This window comes from Alexandromys fortis, unplaced genomic scaffold (assembly GCF_014885135.2).
Source record: "Alexandromys fortis isolate MF-2015 unplaced genomic scaffold, M_Fortis_MF-2015_v1.1 scaffold_258, whole genome shotgun sequence".
Taxonomy (NCBI): Eukaryota; Metazoa; Chordata; class Mammalia; order Rodentia; family Cricetidae; genus Alexandromys; species Alexandromys fortis.
This window is the reverse complement of record NW_026068132.1, coordinates 1,504,181-1,520,554: the sequence shown is the minus strand read 5'-3', so window position 1 is coordinate 1,520,554 and position 16,374 is coordinate 1,504,181. Positions and strand designations below refer to the sequence as shown.

The 16,374-nt window shown below is 51.1% G+C and overlaps 1 protein-coding gene across 1 annotated transcript; it reads right to left on the bottom strand.

Moving 5' to 3' along the window:
• Window positions 1–304: 304 nt before the first annotated feature.
• On the bottom strand, window positions 305–13,655 carry Nfatc4 (nuclear factor of activated T cells 4). The gene is made up of 10 exons (XM_050126168.1): window positions 12,616–13,655; window positions 10,467–11,562; window positions 8,957–9,119; window positions 8,164–8,363; window positions 4,167–4,339; window positions 3,628–3,768; window positions 2,796–2,851; window positions 2,094–2,220; window positions 1,358–1,939; window positions 305–665 (listed from the first exon to the last, which is right to left on the bottom strand). Exons 1-10 carry the CDS (start codon window positions 12,713–12,715, stop codon window positions 598–600), a joined length of 2,706 nt encoding a protein of 901 aa, XP_049982125.1. The 5' UTR covers window positions 12,716–13,655; the 3' UTR covers window positions 305–597.
• Window positions 13,656–16,374: the final 2,719 nt, after the last annotated feature.

Genomic DNA, 16,374 nt, shown 5'->3' with positions numbered 1-16,374 from the left:
GGTGGTGACAACATACAGGGACCTGGGAACAGAAAAGATTCCTAAGTCTCATCCCAAAGCTAAGGAACCTGAACTTCCAGGGAGGATAAAGAAGCCATGCCGATCCTGAACTCCAACCTCAGCTGCAGCCAGGGAGCCTCGGGAGCCCCTCTGTTTGCCCTCACCCCCTCCATCAGGGAGACCCTTAAGATTCATCGCTCCAAGCCATGCCCCAGCTCTTCCCAACTTCTCAGCCTCCTCCGCACGCACGGAGCTGGAGGAAGCTTGCATCCCCTCTTTCTCCAAGGAGCTCTGGAGGCTGAAGTGCTGGTCAGTGAGCACTTTATTACCCATCAACCTGCCCAGCCTGCCCGCACCACAGCCCGGACAGCATCTTCGTCCGTCAGTTCTGGCATCCGGCCTCAGCCTCTATCCACACTCTCACTCCCTTTCAAGGCAGCACCAGGCCGGGGGCCACCCCTCAGCTGGGAGAGGGAGAAGGGGACGGGAAGATAAAAGCCGGGCAAAAAGAAACCAGATTTGGCCCCCAAGCTTCTGGAGCCATCGCCCCGGTTAAAAGGGCAAGGAGGCGGGGCTTCTGGGGCCACTACACGTGGTTCAGGCAGGAGGCTCTTCTCCAGGACGGGCAGGGAAGCCACTCAGGTCTCGGCCAATGATCTCACTCACTGTAAAGGAGGGCAGTTGAAAGATAGGGCTAAGGCAGGGCCTTTTCCTTTTCCAGAGGCCGCGCCCCCCTTCAATTCCAGGCAAGCCTCCAGCTAGGATACATCTGGATTCCTCTTTGGCTGGGCCTCAGTTTCCCTAATGTCTCTTAACATCTGCTCCTAACTAAATTGTGTCCAACTCCATCCATGTGGGGTCCCAGCCCTGGATCATAGCCAGCTTGGCCTATGCCAGTGGCAGCAGGTCAGACGTAGGTTGAGCATTGAAGAGACAAATGAGGGAGGTCTTCTTCACCAAAGCAAACTACAGTCACCAGAGAAGGATATGGTAAGGGAAAACACTCAACTGAGCTTTCCACAAGCCACTGTCCCTCCCTGAGACTCAATGCTTGAATCTACAACTCAGGGAACTAGAGGGAATGGTCTTGAAATACTTCTAGGGCTGAAAATTTGTGATTAGGGAGGAGGGCAGAGACAGAGAAAAAAAGCTGGAAGATACTCCGTGTGCCCTTCAGAATTAAGGTGTTGAATTCAGGTGGCCACACATACACCAAGAACTTGCTCCTGAGACTCCTGACTACCCTGGGACATTAAGGCTGCCCAGTCTCTGAGTAGCCAAGCTCCAGCCCTCAAGCATACACGCAAACCGGTCTCTTGCACTCACTCACACTCACAGCCCCCAGTCCCACACCCACCTTCCTCCAGGGTGATACCCTGGATAGGTACACTGTCTCTGAAGCCGCTGCTGTAGCCACCCCTGGATTTCTCCTGCTCCGAAGCCCCCTCCCCAGGGGTATAGCCTGGCCCCACCTCATTGTAGCCCTCAGCAGGTAATGGGTGGGCAGCATTCTGGGGATTGAAGGGGTCTTCAAGGGGCGGGGAGGAAGGTAAAGGAGGCCTAAAGGGAGCTGGAGGGGAGAATGGAAGCCCCAGGGCAAAAGAAGAACCCTGTCCTCCATAAGGATCACTGGGAAAGGGGCGGGGAAGGAAGGAGACTGCAGGCGGGCGGGCACAACCTGTGGTACCTCCAGTCTCAGGGAACATCCGCAGGCCTGATCTATAGGATGGTGGGGGCCCCGTCTGGGGGTATAGAGTGGGGGTGCTATAACCAAAGCTTTCGGACAGGTAAGGAGTCTCATAAGCAGGGTCTTCATGGGGATAGGCGGGGTAGGGGGGCCTGGGTGGTGAGAAGTCCATGTCAGTGCCAAATGGGGGACCCGACGTGGAAGGGAAGCCCCGGAGAGATGAGTCTGGTAGGGGCTCCTCCTTGAAGATCACTGGGAAGATGAGGAGGCAGCAGGCTGGTGAGGGTCTGGCAATTCCACCAGGACACACCTTCCAACCTCCTTCCCTTCCGAGGGTTCATCTGCCCCTTATCCCCTCACACTGGGGTTCCCCTCCACCCCCACCACAGGCAGTCTTAGAGCGCACCAGGTAGGAACTTGAAACTTTGGGTAGGACTGCGCTTCCTCCTCCCGTTGGAGACGTAGAAGTAGACCTGGACTGGCCGGGATACCCGCTTGTTGCTGTACTCAGGGACAGTCAGAGTCAGTGTCACCTAGTTAGGACAGAGGAGAAGACACAAGTCCTTGGAGGTCTTATATCAGTCCAACCCTTCCATGAACCCAAACCTTATCTCCTAGTCTAGGCTGAGGAGCAAAGTCAGTTCCCTGGAGATGAAGCAACTAGACCCTCCAGGCCAGAAAAAGTTACTCTGAAGTAACCTTTTCTGTTGTTTTTTTTTTCTTTTTTTCTTTCTTTCTTTCTTTCTTTCTTTCTTTCTTTCTTTCTTTCTTTCCTTTTCTTACTATTTTTTGAGACAGGACAGCCTTAACTGTTCTGGAACTTGTTCTGTAGACCAGGCTGGCCTCAAACTTACAGAGCCCCACCTGTCTCTGCCTCTGGAGTGCTGAAATTAAAGGTGCCATCCCCACTGCCCAGGCAAAGACCTTGTCTGTTTGGTTTGTTTTGGAGACAGGGTCTCTAACTGACTGTCCTGGAACTCTCTCTGTAGACCAGGACTGCCCCCGAACTCAGAGTTCCACCTGCCTCTAAGGGGACCCTCTGGAGAATTCCTTACTTCTTCCACCCCTCACCCCACCACCAGGTTGGGTACCCCGGGGACACTGGTACCTCACTGCTCTGTAGCCGGTTCACCGCAGCCTCCTCCTCCCACTGCAGCTTGCCATCTGAGCAGGAGAGAAAGAGCTCCAGCCTAGCTCTAGGGCCCACCCACTGCCCCAGCGCCCTCCCTTCCCCCTCCTACTGGAGTCAATCAGATTTAAAAAGATCCTTAGCAGGTCTGGCTGTACCAGACAAAGACAGGTTTTAAAACTGTCCCCAAGGGGGTCAAAAGACAATCTAAGACCAAGGGAAATGGCAGGGACCTAGAGAGAATGTTAGAAGTATCCCTGGAACTCTTCCGCCAGCTAACTCAGACATCCCCTCCCATGATACCAACAAGACAGATAGTGAGGTAGGACTGGGTCCCATCTTGAAGGAAGGCACTAAGACCAAGACTCACGATGTGCACCCCAGGGTGCTAACTGTGGTCTGGGAGCTGGGCCATCATGAGAAGGGTTGAAGGAAGGACCCAGAATCCTGTCTCCCATTTCTCCACCCCTACAGCTCCATCTTGGGGGCACCCCATAGTTACAGCTGGGCTTTTATCTCCGAGCTCAGGACAGGCTCAGGGAAATCCACAGCAATTGTAAGTCCCTTCTTCACTTCATATACTTTTTTCATGATGATAAACCGTCTCAAAGCCAGTTCCTCTTTAATACTTTAATAAGCAGGATGTGTATTTCTTGTATTTGCTCACTATCCTTGATGTGTTAGCTGTGGTCACATCCAGGAGAAACTGACTGTACATGAGGGAGGCTCGCTGGGTGCTTCTGTGACAGCCGCAGAGTCTCACCTGCAGGTTGTAAGCTCTACTCCCCTCCTCTCCTCAGGGTGTACTCACCAGGGCCCCTCTCAATGAACACCACTTTAGAGTCTGGCAGGAAGTTGGAACCGGTCAGCACTAGTTCCTCCCCTCCTCTCACAGAGCAGGCACTGGGGCTGTAGGCCTCCACCTGGGGCAGCTCCTGTGCTGAGCGCTGGGCTGCAAAGTAGTATAAGAAAGGAGTCTGGCGGGGCTGGGTACAGAAAGGACAGCCCTTTCCAGCACTAGAGCTTGGGGAAGCCCTCTTTCCAGGAGCAGATAGAAAAGAGAACCAACAGCAACCATGAAACCACACAGACTTGCAAGGTTCACTCCTGAAACAGAGACAGGGCAGAGAGGTACAGGTTCATCTGGACCGTCCCCGAGAGACAGAGTCTGTAGCAGGATAAACTAAAATACCACCTTCACCTCTCTCTCATCATGGCAGAAGGAGAGCTGAGTCCTCTATAGGGCCACCCACCACACACAGGGCACAGGACACTATGTAGAGGAAACGGGTGACAGACAGACAAAAGACCTGCGAGATATGGAGAACTGGCCGGGGCCTGTTTGCTCACAGCATTCAATGGGCACTGACGCTGCCTGCACAGAGACGACCTTCCCGCCGCCCTGAGGCACGTGTACACGGAACACCAGCCGCACACGTGTGTTTTTGCGCCCGATGTCCGTCTCACCCTTCCGAAGTTCAATGTCTGAATTTCGAAGCTTGAGGATTCCAGCACAGTCAATGCTGAAGGCAAAGGAGAGATGGTAAGCCTTCCTAGCCAAAGGAGAGACGGTGATACATTTCCAGAGGGGAAGCTCCCACCCTCGGTTCATTTTCTAATCTACACATGGCCTCCAAGAAAGCTCCCCAGTGTCAAAAAATACTCTCTTAGACATTAAGGTCAGAAACCGACTGGGGACGAGACTTAATGACAGAGCATTTGTCTAGTGTATATAAAGCCCTAGGTTCAATTCCCAGGACTTTAAGAAGGAGGAGGAAGTTGAGCTGAGGCTATAGCTCAATGGTACAAAATTGTTGCAAAACATTTGTACACTGTAAGATGTGTTGCTGTGATGAATGTAATAAAAGGTTGAACAGCCAATAGATACGCAAGAGAGATAGGTGGGACTTCCTGGCAGAGAGAAAGTAAGACAGGGAGGAATGGAGGCAGGCAAGAGATGCCAGGAGACACAGAGAGAAAACAGGAGATGCAAGATGGAAGAGAGATGATGTCATGTGATAGAACCTAGATTAATATAAATGGGTTAATTTAAGTTATAAGACCTAGTTAGAAACAACCCTAAGATATAGGCTGAACTCTCATAATTAATAAGAAGTCTCCAGGTCATTATCTGTAGGCTGGTGATCCATAGATAGTCTGACAAGAAAGCTTGCTCCATATGGTGCCCAACGTCGGTCCACATAAGGCCCGAGAAAGCTAAGAAAACAAAATTCTGAACAAGTGGCTCCACTCTCACTGACCCTAAGTGAGCAGAGCCAGCCGCGAGGCCATGAGAGAGCTTAGCGGTTTAAGATTTGGCTCATGTGTCAGAGAATGCTGCAAGAGTATGACTACAGGAGCTTCAAAAGTCAATTCCAGGCCAAAAAAAAAAAAAACCCTCTGAATAGGTTACAGTATGCGTAAAAATGACTTAGATGCTGGGGGAGAAAAAAGAAAATGGGTATAGGCAATCATAAAAGAATAAATAGTTTAAAAATAATAAAGTAAAATCTTTAAAGAGGGAGTAAAGTAATATAAAAGAAAAAAGCCACATGAAGATGGGAAAAAACACATGGTGTCTGGACCCTGTGTGGTGCTTTGTTGACTTTAAATTTTTTAATGTTAATGAACAAAAAAAAAACAATAGCTGCAGAGAGACACTGAATTATGGAAACTGCTAAAGGAAATCAACCTATATATTTTAAGAACCCCTTTACTTCAAAATAAAAGTCAGAAAATATATTGCATTGGGGAAGAGGCTATGCCTTTGTTTCCACAGGAAACAAAAAGTTATGGTTCTCTTCAAAATTAATAAAGATCAGGTTTGACTGAGGGAAAAACCTCCTGAAAACCTTAGCTACAGACATGAAAAAAGGAACCAAAAAAGACAGGAGATGTATATATATATATATATATATATGTTGATCTCTCTACTATGGGAACAGCTCTGAGACTGGAGGAGACATGATAAATCTTGTTATGTATAGAGTATTCATACTTATTATTACATGTCATCCTTTCATGTAGCACAGTATGAGGTTTGGTTATACAGTCAAAAAAACCCATAAAATTTACAAATGCCTTTTTACCTGCTCAAACATAAAACAAAAATCATCTTTAGTTCTCTTGTACACACTGCACAGTCCATATTTGTGTTAATACAGATGTATATACTACCTTTAAAAGTTTGCTTTTCAGAAAAAAAAAAAAGAACCAGACACCAATGAAGACAAGTAGCCCAGGTGATCCAGCCTCTCAGAGTGTCTCTGTTGCGGTTTCCTCAAAATTCTACATCCAGAACAGCTTCAAAGCTGCTAGCTGAGATGGTCCAGTCTTACAGACTCTCCAGCCAAGACTTCAGATAAGTTCTACACTTTCCCATCACACAGAGACTAAACAAAAAATAATACAGCTAGTTCTCCCAGGACTTGACCATTATCCCAGTTTTCTCAGGGTCCCCTGAAGATTCTGTCGCCCCCAGACAGCAGGAATCAGTCTAGAGAACAGGACATCACATTCCCGAGAGATGGACTGGGTGTTTTGGTCTTTCAATAGATTATAAATGTTTATCATCACTTAGGGGGAGTTGGTTACAAGTTGTTGTTGGTCATGGTCAGGAAAAAAGCTGAACAAAGGAGATTAGATTCAGTAATCTCTTTCCGAAAAGAAAAAAGAGGGATAGAGTATAGAATGATAGGATAAAAGGGTGGACTGTTGCACCTACTTTTGAAGAACCACTAGTCTCAATTATTTTACATTGGTATGGATTTTTGTATATTGATACAAATTTAAGGTTATTTTCTTATACTGTATATATGTTTCTACTCTTGTTTAAGGTATTATACCTGTGCAGCTCATTTAAAAATGTAATGTAAAGCTTAGCCCTTGAAAGCTATTGAGGATAATAAATAAAGACATGTTAGTTCTTAGTCATCTAACAATCAAACTTGTAGTCAGATGGTCAAGTTTTCAAGGTTAAACAGATATCTCTTAGATGGGTTGTCTTCAAACACTTCAGAAATCTACAGAGTATGAAATTTAAGATGTTTCAATAACATAAAGCTTTTGATGACAGTGAGATATGTCTGCTCCTGGTAGCACCAATTTTCTTCAAAAAAGAAATGATGGTTATCAAAGAATCTCCATATGGAGTTTGCTTTCAATGTGGCAAAGCTAGCCACTGGGCAAGAAACTGCCCTTGCCTCGACTGCTGACAGTGTGCTGTCCAAACTAGACAAACAGGACACAAAAGAAAGCAGCTGCTGAACTTTGCCAAGACAAGTAAGACAGTCCTTTAAAAATTCCTGCTTCACAGGAAAGTCTGTCAGATATTCTAGGCCCATAGGCAAAAGGTGGATGCCCCAATGTTGCAGATGAACCTTGGGTGACTGTCTAGGCAGTCAGCTGTCTCTGTCGTTTCTGTAGTTTTGGAAGTTGTTTGTTCTACACTTCCTGTTTACTCAGGTAATAGTATATTCTTCTTGGGTCTTTGATGGGGGTTGAAGACGAGATAGTAATAGTTACAGTTTATTGTTATCAACGTCAGAAAAGAAACTTGCATAAGAAATGTAAAGTTTATAAGGTTGAGAAACATAAAATCTTAAAGTGATTATGTAAGAAGATGATTTAAGGTCTAAAAGATGTTTTTTAGGATGGCAATACATAGTTATGATAGAAAGTGGTTTAGGTATAAAACTTTGATAGGGTAGGCAATACAGTACTTTCTCCAAATTTGCCAAATACAAATGGACTGGACATTGTGAATGTGGTCCTTACTTAATAATTGTTCTTATTGTGTATAGTTTTACTATGCCAGAATTAAAATCTTTCCTTTTTATTAGAGAAAAGGGGGGAAGTGCTGTGGGATATTTGTACATTGTGTGAAGATATGTTGCTGTGATTGGCATAATAAAAAGCTAAATGGCCAATAGGTAGGCAGGAGCAATAGATGGGCCTTCCAAAGAGAAAGAAAGAAGAGGAGGAGCTGAGGCACTAGGAGACACGCAGAGGAAAGAGGAGGTGCAAGAGAAGAGAGGTAATGCCATCTGATAGAATGTAGATGAATATAATGGGTTAAGTCATAAGAGCTAGTTAGGAACAAACCTAAGCTATAGGCCAAGCTTTCATAATAATTTTCGTAATTCTTTTCTTTCATAAAAGAAGTCTCTGTGCCGTTATTTGCAAGCTGTCTTGCCAGGCAGAGAAAAACTTGCTACACAAAACACTTGCCTAGAAAGCTGGAAACTGACTTGGAGTGATGATATCTAGCTCTTCTGGGAAAGAGAGAAAGTGGGGGCTTTCTGGTCTTAAATTCTGCGGGCTGGGGGAAAGTTGACTGGGGACTTACTTTGCGGCCATGTTGTTCTCTGGGAGTAAGGTCATCTCCAACACTTTGGTACCACTGACTACAGCTTCATAGCTGGCCGTGGCCACCATCTTGCCAGTAATACGGTGCACCTGGTAGAAGGCATGCGGCCGCAGGCTCCTTTCATCTGCAGTGCCAATGAACATCTGGAGAGTCAGCGGCTTCTCACTGTAGCCTAGGAGCTGGCAGGGGGAGACAGAAGCACCTGTTTGAAAGCCCCAGTGTCTTTCACCCTTTATCCATCCTTGGCTTTTCCTGTCCAAGGATGGGAATGGTGAAAGATGAATACCCTGTAAGGGATTCCCTGTGGGAAACTGGGTATCCGCTGTAGAGAAAATGTTCACAGTCAAGTTCACAGTGTTATTCTTGGAAGGCCCAAACTGGGCTGGGCAAAAGAGGAAGAGCTTCCAAGAAAGACTAGGCCAACTCAATATAGAGAAAACCTAACTCCCAGTGACCTTTGGCCTCAGCTGAAACCCTCCCCCACATCTGGCGAGTCACCATTTTCCAAAGTAGACATGAGGCTGATGTCCCCTGGGATAAGTTGGGGAGCGTGGGGGTGTAGGAGAACAGAAAAGAAGAGTAGAAAGTATATCCGGGTCCTTGCTGTGTACCCTTCCTTCCCCGGTTCCAGCCCCTCCCCTGGGCTGCCTGCGGGTCACAGCTGAGACTGTGGGAAAGGGCAGTGCCATGATTCTGTGTATGGCTGAAGCTCATTTGCAGGAATCTGGGACGGGAGAAGAGAAAGAAAGTCGGCCCGCCTTCTGCCCCTTACCTTGACCACAGGGTGACCTCCAGGGGCAGCTTTGACAGCACCTCGGCTGCCCTCTGTCTCGTAGTGGGCTCGATGGTGTGCTCTAGGCTGCACCTCAATCCTCAACTCCAGCTGTTCATACTGGCTGGGCAAAGGCCAGTCCAGGGGAGGTAGGGCAGAGGTCCTGGGTGGAAGAGGAGAGTATGGTCGTCTGGAACCTCAGCCCCATCAGCATCACACTGGGTGTGTGGGGGAGAAGGCAGTGTGGGTATGGGAGAAATAAGAAATCACGGCAAAAGTCAATTCCAAAATCTCAGAAACAGGGGAAATGATAGGGAACAAGGTCCTTTGAAGATGTGTGTGTTTGTGTGTGTGTGTGCGCGCGCGCGCTCATGCACGAAAGATGGCAATAGCACTGAGACTCCCTTCTCCCAGGTTCTGGACAAAGGATTGAAGGTTTTACCAAGAAACAGAGGAACCCAAAGGAACTCATCCTCTTATCTAGGAGGGCAGGTACAATGCAGAAGTGCCATTTTAGACCAGAAAAAGCATCAGAAAAATAGAAAGGCTGAGGGCAGAAGCCTAAAGTAGAAGCTAGGGGCAGGCTTCTCTGCTACCAGGTCAACTCCTTCCTGCTAGTTGGGGCTAAGTAGGAAAAGTTGCAAGGGCTAAGGACTGCTTTTCTGAAATTGCCCTTACAGACTCGGCTAGTAAATCTCAACTGGTAACTTCCTGCCCCTTCCCCCAGGCCCCATATTTTGCAGTCTTTTACTTACCATAACGAATGCAAAAGCTGCTACTAGTGTCTAATGAATAAAGGCCTAGGAGGCTGGCTGCTCAGTCAGTACAGCCCTGCACAAGAAATTGTCCAACTCGACACAGTAGTCTGCCTAAGTTGAGAAACATTGGCCTATGGGAATCCCAGCGAGTCTAGTTTCCCTCTAGAAACTTCTCAGGATGGAGACACCTCAGTCTGACAGCTCAGGGGTTAGGACTATTGAAATGGGCAGGATTGAGAGACTAGAAGGGATAGAAAGGCAAGTTTCAATATGAATTCGTTGACTTGCAAATGCATGTAACTTTATTCAGATTAAGTGGGGTTCTTAAGACCCGCACCTAGGCAAAGAGTTAGTGGTGGGCTTCTTGTAATGGAACACAGGGTTCTTCTACCTGTTCTGTCTAAATCAGCCATAGGCTAAGATCAAACTGCCTGAGACAGGACTGGCCAGGAGGTGTGGGAACCCTAAAGGGGTTTACAATAACCGATAACCATTCTTAGAATACTGAAAAGGCTTTTTCTAATAGGTCCACAGGAAACAGCCCATTGTCAGTTGCTGGCTTTTGGGGAGATGTTTGTTTTTAAACTAAATTGCCTTAAAACCAATTAGCTGCTGGGGTCCTGTTGCAGAAGCTCTTCTGAGAAGTGGAACACACCTGGAACCAGGACCTGTCTTTAAACCCGTCCTTCGACTTTCCTGCTCCCTGAGGAGAAAGGGCTGAAGAGCACAGGGCTGCCAGATCTGGCCCTCACCTGAAGATGGGGCTATGTCCCCCAATCCGGGCCTTGGACCATGCAAGGGGAGAAGGCACTGCTAGATAGTCCATGCCAGCCACCTCTTTCCGCAGACCTCCCGGAGCAGCCACAGCCTCTTCTGTTCCGGAGGGCAGCTTTCCATTGCACGAGGCAGGCTCCTCAGACCGAGGCAGGGCCACCGCCTGCTCGCTAGAAGTCCTCCGGGTTTTCTGAGGGATGCTCTCGGTTGTTGGAGCTCCGACATAGTCAAAAGGGCCTGGAGAACTAGGATCCCTGACCAGAGGCAATGGGGGCGGTGGAGGTGGCTCTGGACCCTCTTCCCCAAGGCTGCCCCTGCGGGACAGAGCTGGGGAGGCCGAAGACGGGGTTCCTGAACTGGAATAGCGCCTCTTGCCACAGGGTGAAGCAGGCCGCGGGGAGGCTGGGATGGGCCCAGGAGCGCTGAGGAGTAGCCAGCTATCCTCTGGCGCTCGGCCTCCGGAGCTTGGACCGTAGAGGCTCCATGGATCCTCCGGGGTCCAGGGCCTAGGAGAAGCCCGGGGCGAAGGCAGTGGAGAGCTCAAGCCAAAGCGAGAGGCTGCTTCATTAAGTTCAGACTCCACCTCGTCGCATGCTGCATACAGGGCGGCCTCGTCCGAGGCATCGGAGAAAAAACTCCACGAAGACAGACTGCTGCTGCCAGGGCTCGGACTGAAGAAGGCACCTCCGCCCTGGCTTCCTGCCTCTCGATAGCCCCCAAAGCCTTCTGGTGGGGGGTAATCTCTAGGAGAGCCATCTCCCCAGGTTTCAGGAGTGTCCTCTAGCGAGGTCGGTGGGTCAGGCGTGGGAGAGATGGAGGTGATCCGGATGCTGGGACACTCGAGAACACGACCTCCCCCAGCACCCCCCGCACTCCCTCCTGGGCCCCCCAGCCTCACCGACCGAGCCGGCTGGCTCTCCCAGGTGCCAGGTGAAGGGGCGGGACGGGGTGGTGGTGAGTGCATGCCTGGCCGAGGGGGTGGGGGTCGGGGAATACCAATAGGGGCAGCACCATAAGGAAGGGGTTCCCCAAGGGCCAAACGACAGCAGGGAGGGGCATCCTCTGAGTCCAGCTCTGTCAAAAAGGAAAGGAGGGTAGAGGGAGATAGGGAGAGAGAAGCTGGTGAAATGTCTAGGTTCCTTGGATGGTTAGCTCCCAAAGTCTGCTATGCTGCTCATCTAAGGAGGGGTCTCCTAGTCTCAGGACAGAAGCAAAGTTGAACATCAGAAGATGGAAACGAGATACAGCCATGCCAGAACCCCATATTCTGAATCCCTGGTCCTAGGTCCTAGGGTACTAGAGAAGGTGGGACTTAAGGTGAGGACTTTAGGCTGCGGAGTGCCTGAGCTCGGCCTAGAGGTGTGTTTGCCCAGGCTCTGGGCTGGGCCGGGGGCGACTCACACATGAACCCAATTAGCAACGGTTCCCAAACCCCCAAATGGTGTTGGCAGAAACCCCAGTTACCATCGCAACAGTGGCCTGGGGGTGGGAAGGATGGGGGCATGTCTGCGGTGACAAGGGGAGGTGGCTCCTCCCTCGCCCCCCCAAAAGGGGGCGGGGGTGCAGCCGAAGGGTGATGCGTGCGGGGGCCCAGCCAACAGGGGGGTGGGGGCAGCGGGCAGCGCGGATTCCGTGCGAGCGCCGGCCGCCGCCCCCGGCTCGATCCCCGCCATCTGCCTCTCATTGCGGCTAGACAGGGGGAGGGGGAGGGGTGCCCCTGAGCTGCCCGAAAGAGCCCCCAGCCCCAGGCGTCGCGTCTGCAGGACCAGGCCTAGGTCCGAAAGCCTCAAACTCCAGAACCAACCCTCCCCTTCCCAAGCCGGCACCCCGGGCTCTTGGGGGCCGAGATTCCCTTCTGCCCCCCATCACAGAGACAGCCGGCCTAGCCCAGAGGCGGCGCGTAGCCAACAACACCCCCACTCCCACCCCAGTCACGACCTAAAAAGGAAAAAGTGGTGCCATGGCCCCCAGCCTCACTTCCTCAGCCTTGGTAGTCCCTCAGCTCCCTTCAACCTCTGACCCACCTCAACCCCCACCCCAGGCTCACTACCTCCAAAGTGTCCTAACTCAGATCGCCCCGGCCCTTCAGTCACTGGCCAGATGACCCCTTCCCAGCCCCACACTAACCTTCCCCAGGGCCCCCCGCGCCCAGCGGGGGGGCCTCCTTTTCCTCCCCGAACACCAGCTTAAATTCCAGCTCCTCATCTTCGCAGCTTGCCGCCCCCATGGGTCCGGCCGGAGCCCCCAGGTCCCGCCTGGGTGGGAGGGGGAGGCTCTGGACGCTGCTGTAGCTTCACGCGCGGGTGGCTCCCTCCCTCCCTTTCTCTGAGACACCCCCTCTTCTGTCGCTGCCGCCTCCCTCCGGACGCCCCCTCGTTATTATAGAAACTTTTCCAAACTTTTTTTCCCCCAAACTTCTTCAAAGCGGCCCCCCCAGCCTGTCCCTGATTGGCTACCAGGGATGCTCCGGCCCCTCCTCCAGGGATGAGATGGGAAAACCACGCGCCCCTAGTCCTCCCCCACTCTCCTTCCCTAGTCCTCTCTCCAGTCCCGCCCCCTCCAAAGGGGGAGAAAAAACTGAATTGGAAAGTGTTCCCTTCAAACGTTACAGGACCCTAATGGTACCTATTGGCTCGCAGTAGTGACAATCACTTTTCACTGGGAGCCCAAACCTCAACTTATTTAGTCTCAGTGGAGGGAGGGGGTGGGGGGAATCCGAGTCGCCTTAAAGAGGCCATATTCTGGGCTCCCAGTGTGGCGGGTCCGTGGTACATCCTTCCTTAAGATCTGAAAAGTAGTGTAGCTAGCATCTCCCAAGAAAGGCCACCGCTTCTGCGCTGTCAATCCAAGTCTGAGTAGAAAGAGTTGCGGAACTGAGAGAGGTTCTGGGCTGTTCTGAGAGGAGGCCATTCCTTTCTCCACCCTCGCTGAGACCACTGTACCTGGGCCTTCAGGGAGCTTTTGCACTGCTTACCATCACCTCCACCGGCCACTCCTCCCATTTTCTGAGAATGCAGAACTTTTAGTTGTCCGGGAAGCCTCTCAGACTTTCCTAACCCCAGGAAGCCTTTAAAGGCCCACAGCCCCTTCTGGGCATAGATCCAGGCCGGGCTTTGCCGATACCCTGGTCCTAGCCGCCTAGATAGGCCATTAATTAGCTTCCTTGGAGGAAGTCGGGTCCCTTTCTCCCTCTCCCCCTCCCGCCCCCCCCCTCAAGCTGCAGACTAGAAAGACTCTCTCTTCCAAGGGCATCCCCCCCCTCCCGGCTCTCCTAAATTCCAAGCCAGGTTTAGAAGGGGCCTGGAGCTGAAAACTTTGGCCCCAGGGCTGGACACCTGTCACCTGGGCAGGGGAGGAAGACCTGGACTGGAGTTTCTAGGAAGGGCAAGCAAGAAAAAGAAAAAAAAGGGGGGGGGTCCCAGTGGGAAGAAAAGAACGTGGGACCGGAGATTCTTGATTTGGGCTACAGGTTCCGCGGGGCAGGGGAGCAGTCACCGTCCTGCCCAGCACGCTAACCATTTGCTTCAAACTTCTCTAAGAAGCCTCACGGAGCTCTAATCTTCAATCCCTCAGGCTCTGGCCGCGCGCCCAGCAGTCACCCGAGGCCAGCACCGAAAGGGTTAAGCGCCGGCCCTCGGGTCAGACGTTTACAAACACTCGGGAGCCGGGCGGGGACCGCGCCCATTACTCTAATGAGAAACAGGCTCTGCGGGGCAGAGGGAAGGGGGGCTGGCCTGACGGGCCCCAGCTCCTTGGCGGCCGAGGCGGCGCCCCTCCTCCTCTCAGTCCTCCCCCGTGCCCGTCCTGGGGACCCCCCCCAGCCCCGGGGGACCCCAATGACGTGCGGCGCTGCCCCGGCTGCAAGCCCAGGGCCGTGCGGCGGGAGGGGCTTGGCGGGCGGGAGAGAAGAATGTTCCGAAGCCGCGCGGGGAGACGGCCTGGTTTGATCCCCCCCCCCCCCCTTCTCTTCGGTTCTTCTCAGGTTACATTGCCGTCCTGCTTCACCTCGGAACTGGAGAAACCCACGGGCAAGGAGCACGAGGTGCACCTCGAGAACATCCACTCTCCTGCACCTAAAAGGAGGGCGGGCGGAGGTGGGAAGCCATGGAGGACAGACCCGGAAATCAGCCCGGGCCCTGCTCCCTTATACCCCCCGTTCGGCGGCACAAACAGACGCGCACATTCTTTTCAAATGTCATATTTCCTTTGATCCTGGGCAGTGTTTCTCCATGTGTCTGGCTCAGCTTCTGCCCAGCCAACCGCCTCCCCTCCCACCCCGCTTTGTTTTCCTGGAGCACCCTCCCCCTTCCCTCGTCTGGAAGGCCCGGGAGGGTGACTTCGGCTCTCTTTCCCCTCTCCTCCCAGTGACTCAATTTCCCCGCTGTGGTGTTGCAAAAGAAAGCAGGCAGAAGAGAGAGCCGTTTGGCACCAGTGTGGTATTAATGTAAAAGATTGCTCAGAAAGGCAGACTCTTTCAGATTAGAGCATCCTCTACCGCAAACCCTCCTAGGTTTGGGCATTAGGCATAGGAGTGGGACATGTGACCTCTGACTTGTCCTGCCTGGCTTTAGAGGCCCAGGGCTGGTAGTCTGGGTTGCCCTACACTACTGCCCCCTGGCGACCACAAAGCCCAGCTGCCCTTCCTCCCCTTTGGCGACTTTCCCCTGCCACCTTGCCTATCTTCGCTCCTCTGCCCCCTAGCGCGCACACCTGAACGGAGTTCACTTGTGACGGACTTTGGTTTTTGTCTTGTGCTGTTTGTTCAGTCGGTTTGTTCTAGAGACAGTCTCCTGTAGTACAGGCTATCTTGGAACTGCTCCTTATCCACTCCGCAGTGCTGGAACTATGAACACACAATGCCATTCCCAGTTGTTCTGATTGGTATTATTCGACAGACTTGGAGCTGAATCCTAGTTTTTTTTTTTTTAATTACACAAAATGTAATTTTGTAAGTGATCTAAATCAGACAAACGTGGCTAATTCTGATAGTCCAGTTTTGTATTCACGTAGTATATGTTTGTCGTATATACAAACATCTTTATGGGCATGAGATCATGGTACACATACTTTCCTTTTTTCTTCTTTTTAAAATTTATTTTTCGAGACAAATGTTTCTCTGTATAACAGTCCTGGCTGTCATGGAACTTGCTTTGTAGACCAGGCTGGCCTCGAACTCACTGAGACCCACCTGCTTCTGCCTCCCAAGTACTGGGATTATAGACATACACCACCACTGCTTGGCTTTAAATTTTATTGTTTTTTTTTTTTTTAATGAGTCGTCCATCTTCATGTATGCCTGTACGCCAGAAGAGGGCATCAGATCCCAATACAGATGATTGTGAGACACCATGTGGTTTCTGGGAATTGAACTCAGCACCTCTGGCAGAATAGCCAGTGCTCTTAACCACTGAGCCATCTCTCCACCCCTAGCATACTTTTTTTTTTTTTAACTTGCTTTTATCCCCAGTTAATAACTGGTAGCTGGGCCTCATTTCAGGCCTGTGATCTCAGTTCTTAGGAGACTGGTGGAGGACTGTTACCGGTTGGAGGCCATTTCTGGCTACATAGCAAGATTCTGTGAAGGAAAAAGCGAGTTCTACAGATGTCTGTAAATGCACGTGCATCTGAAAGTGGCAGTCGCTTCTGGGCCTGGAAAGTGCCGTGCTGGCAGCTGAGGTTGGAGGAGTCATCAGCAGCCTTGCCAGGCTCTGAACACGGAGCTACCATAATGAGGCGGCAGAAGTGGCGTGGGTGTTACGGGGTAACCAGCTCCACAGGAGGAAACACATGTTTGGTTGGTAACTGTAAACCCGGCTGAGAATCCTTGATGGGAGCTCACAGCAGTAAACCTACTGCCTTATCACACCGCTCTCTAAATTCCCATCG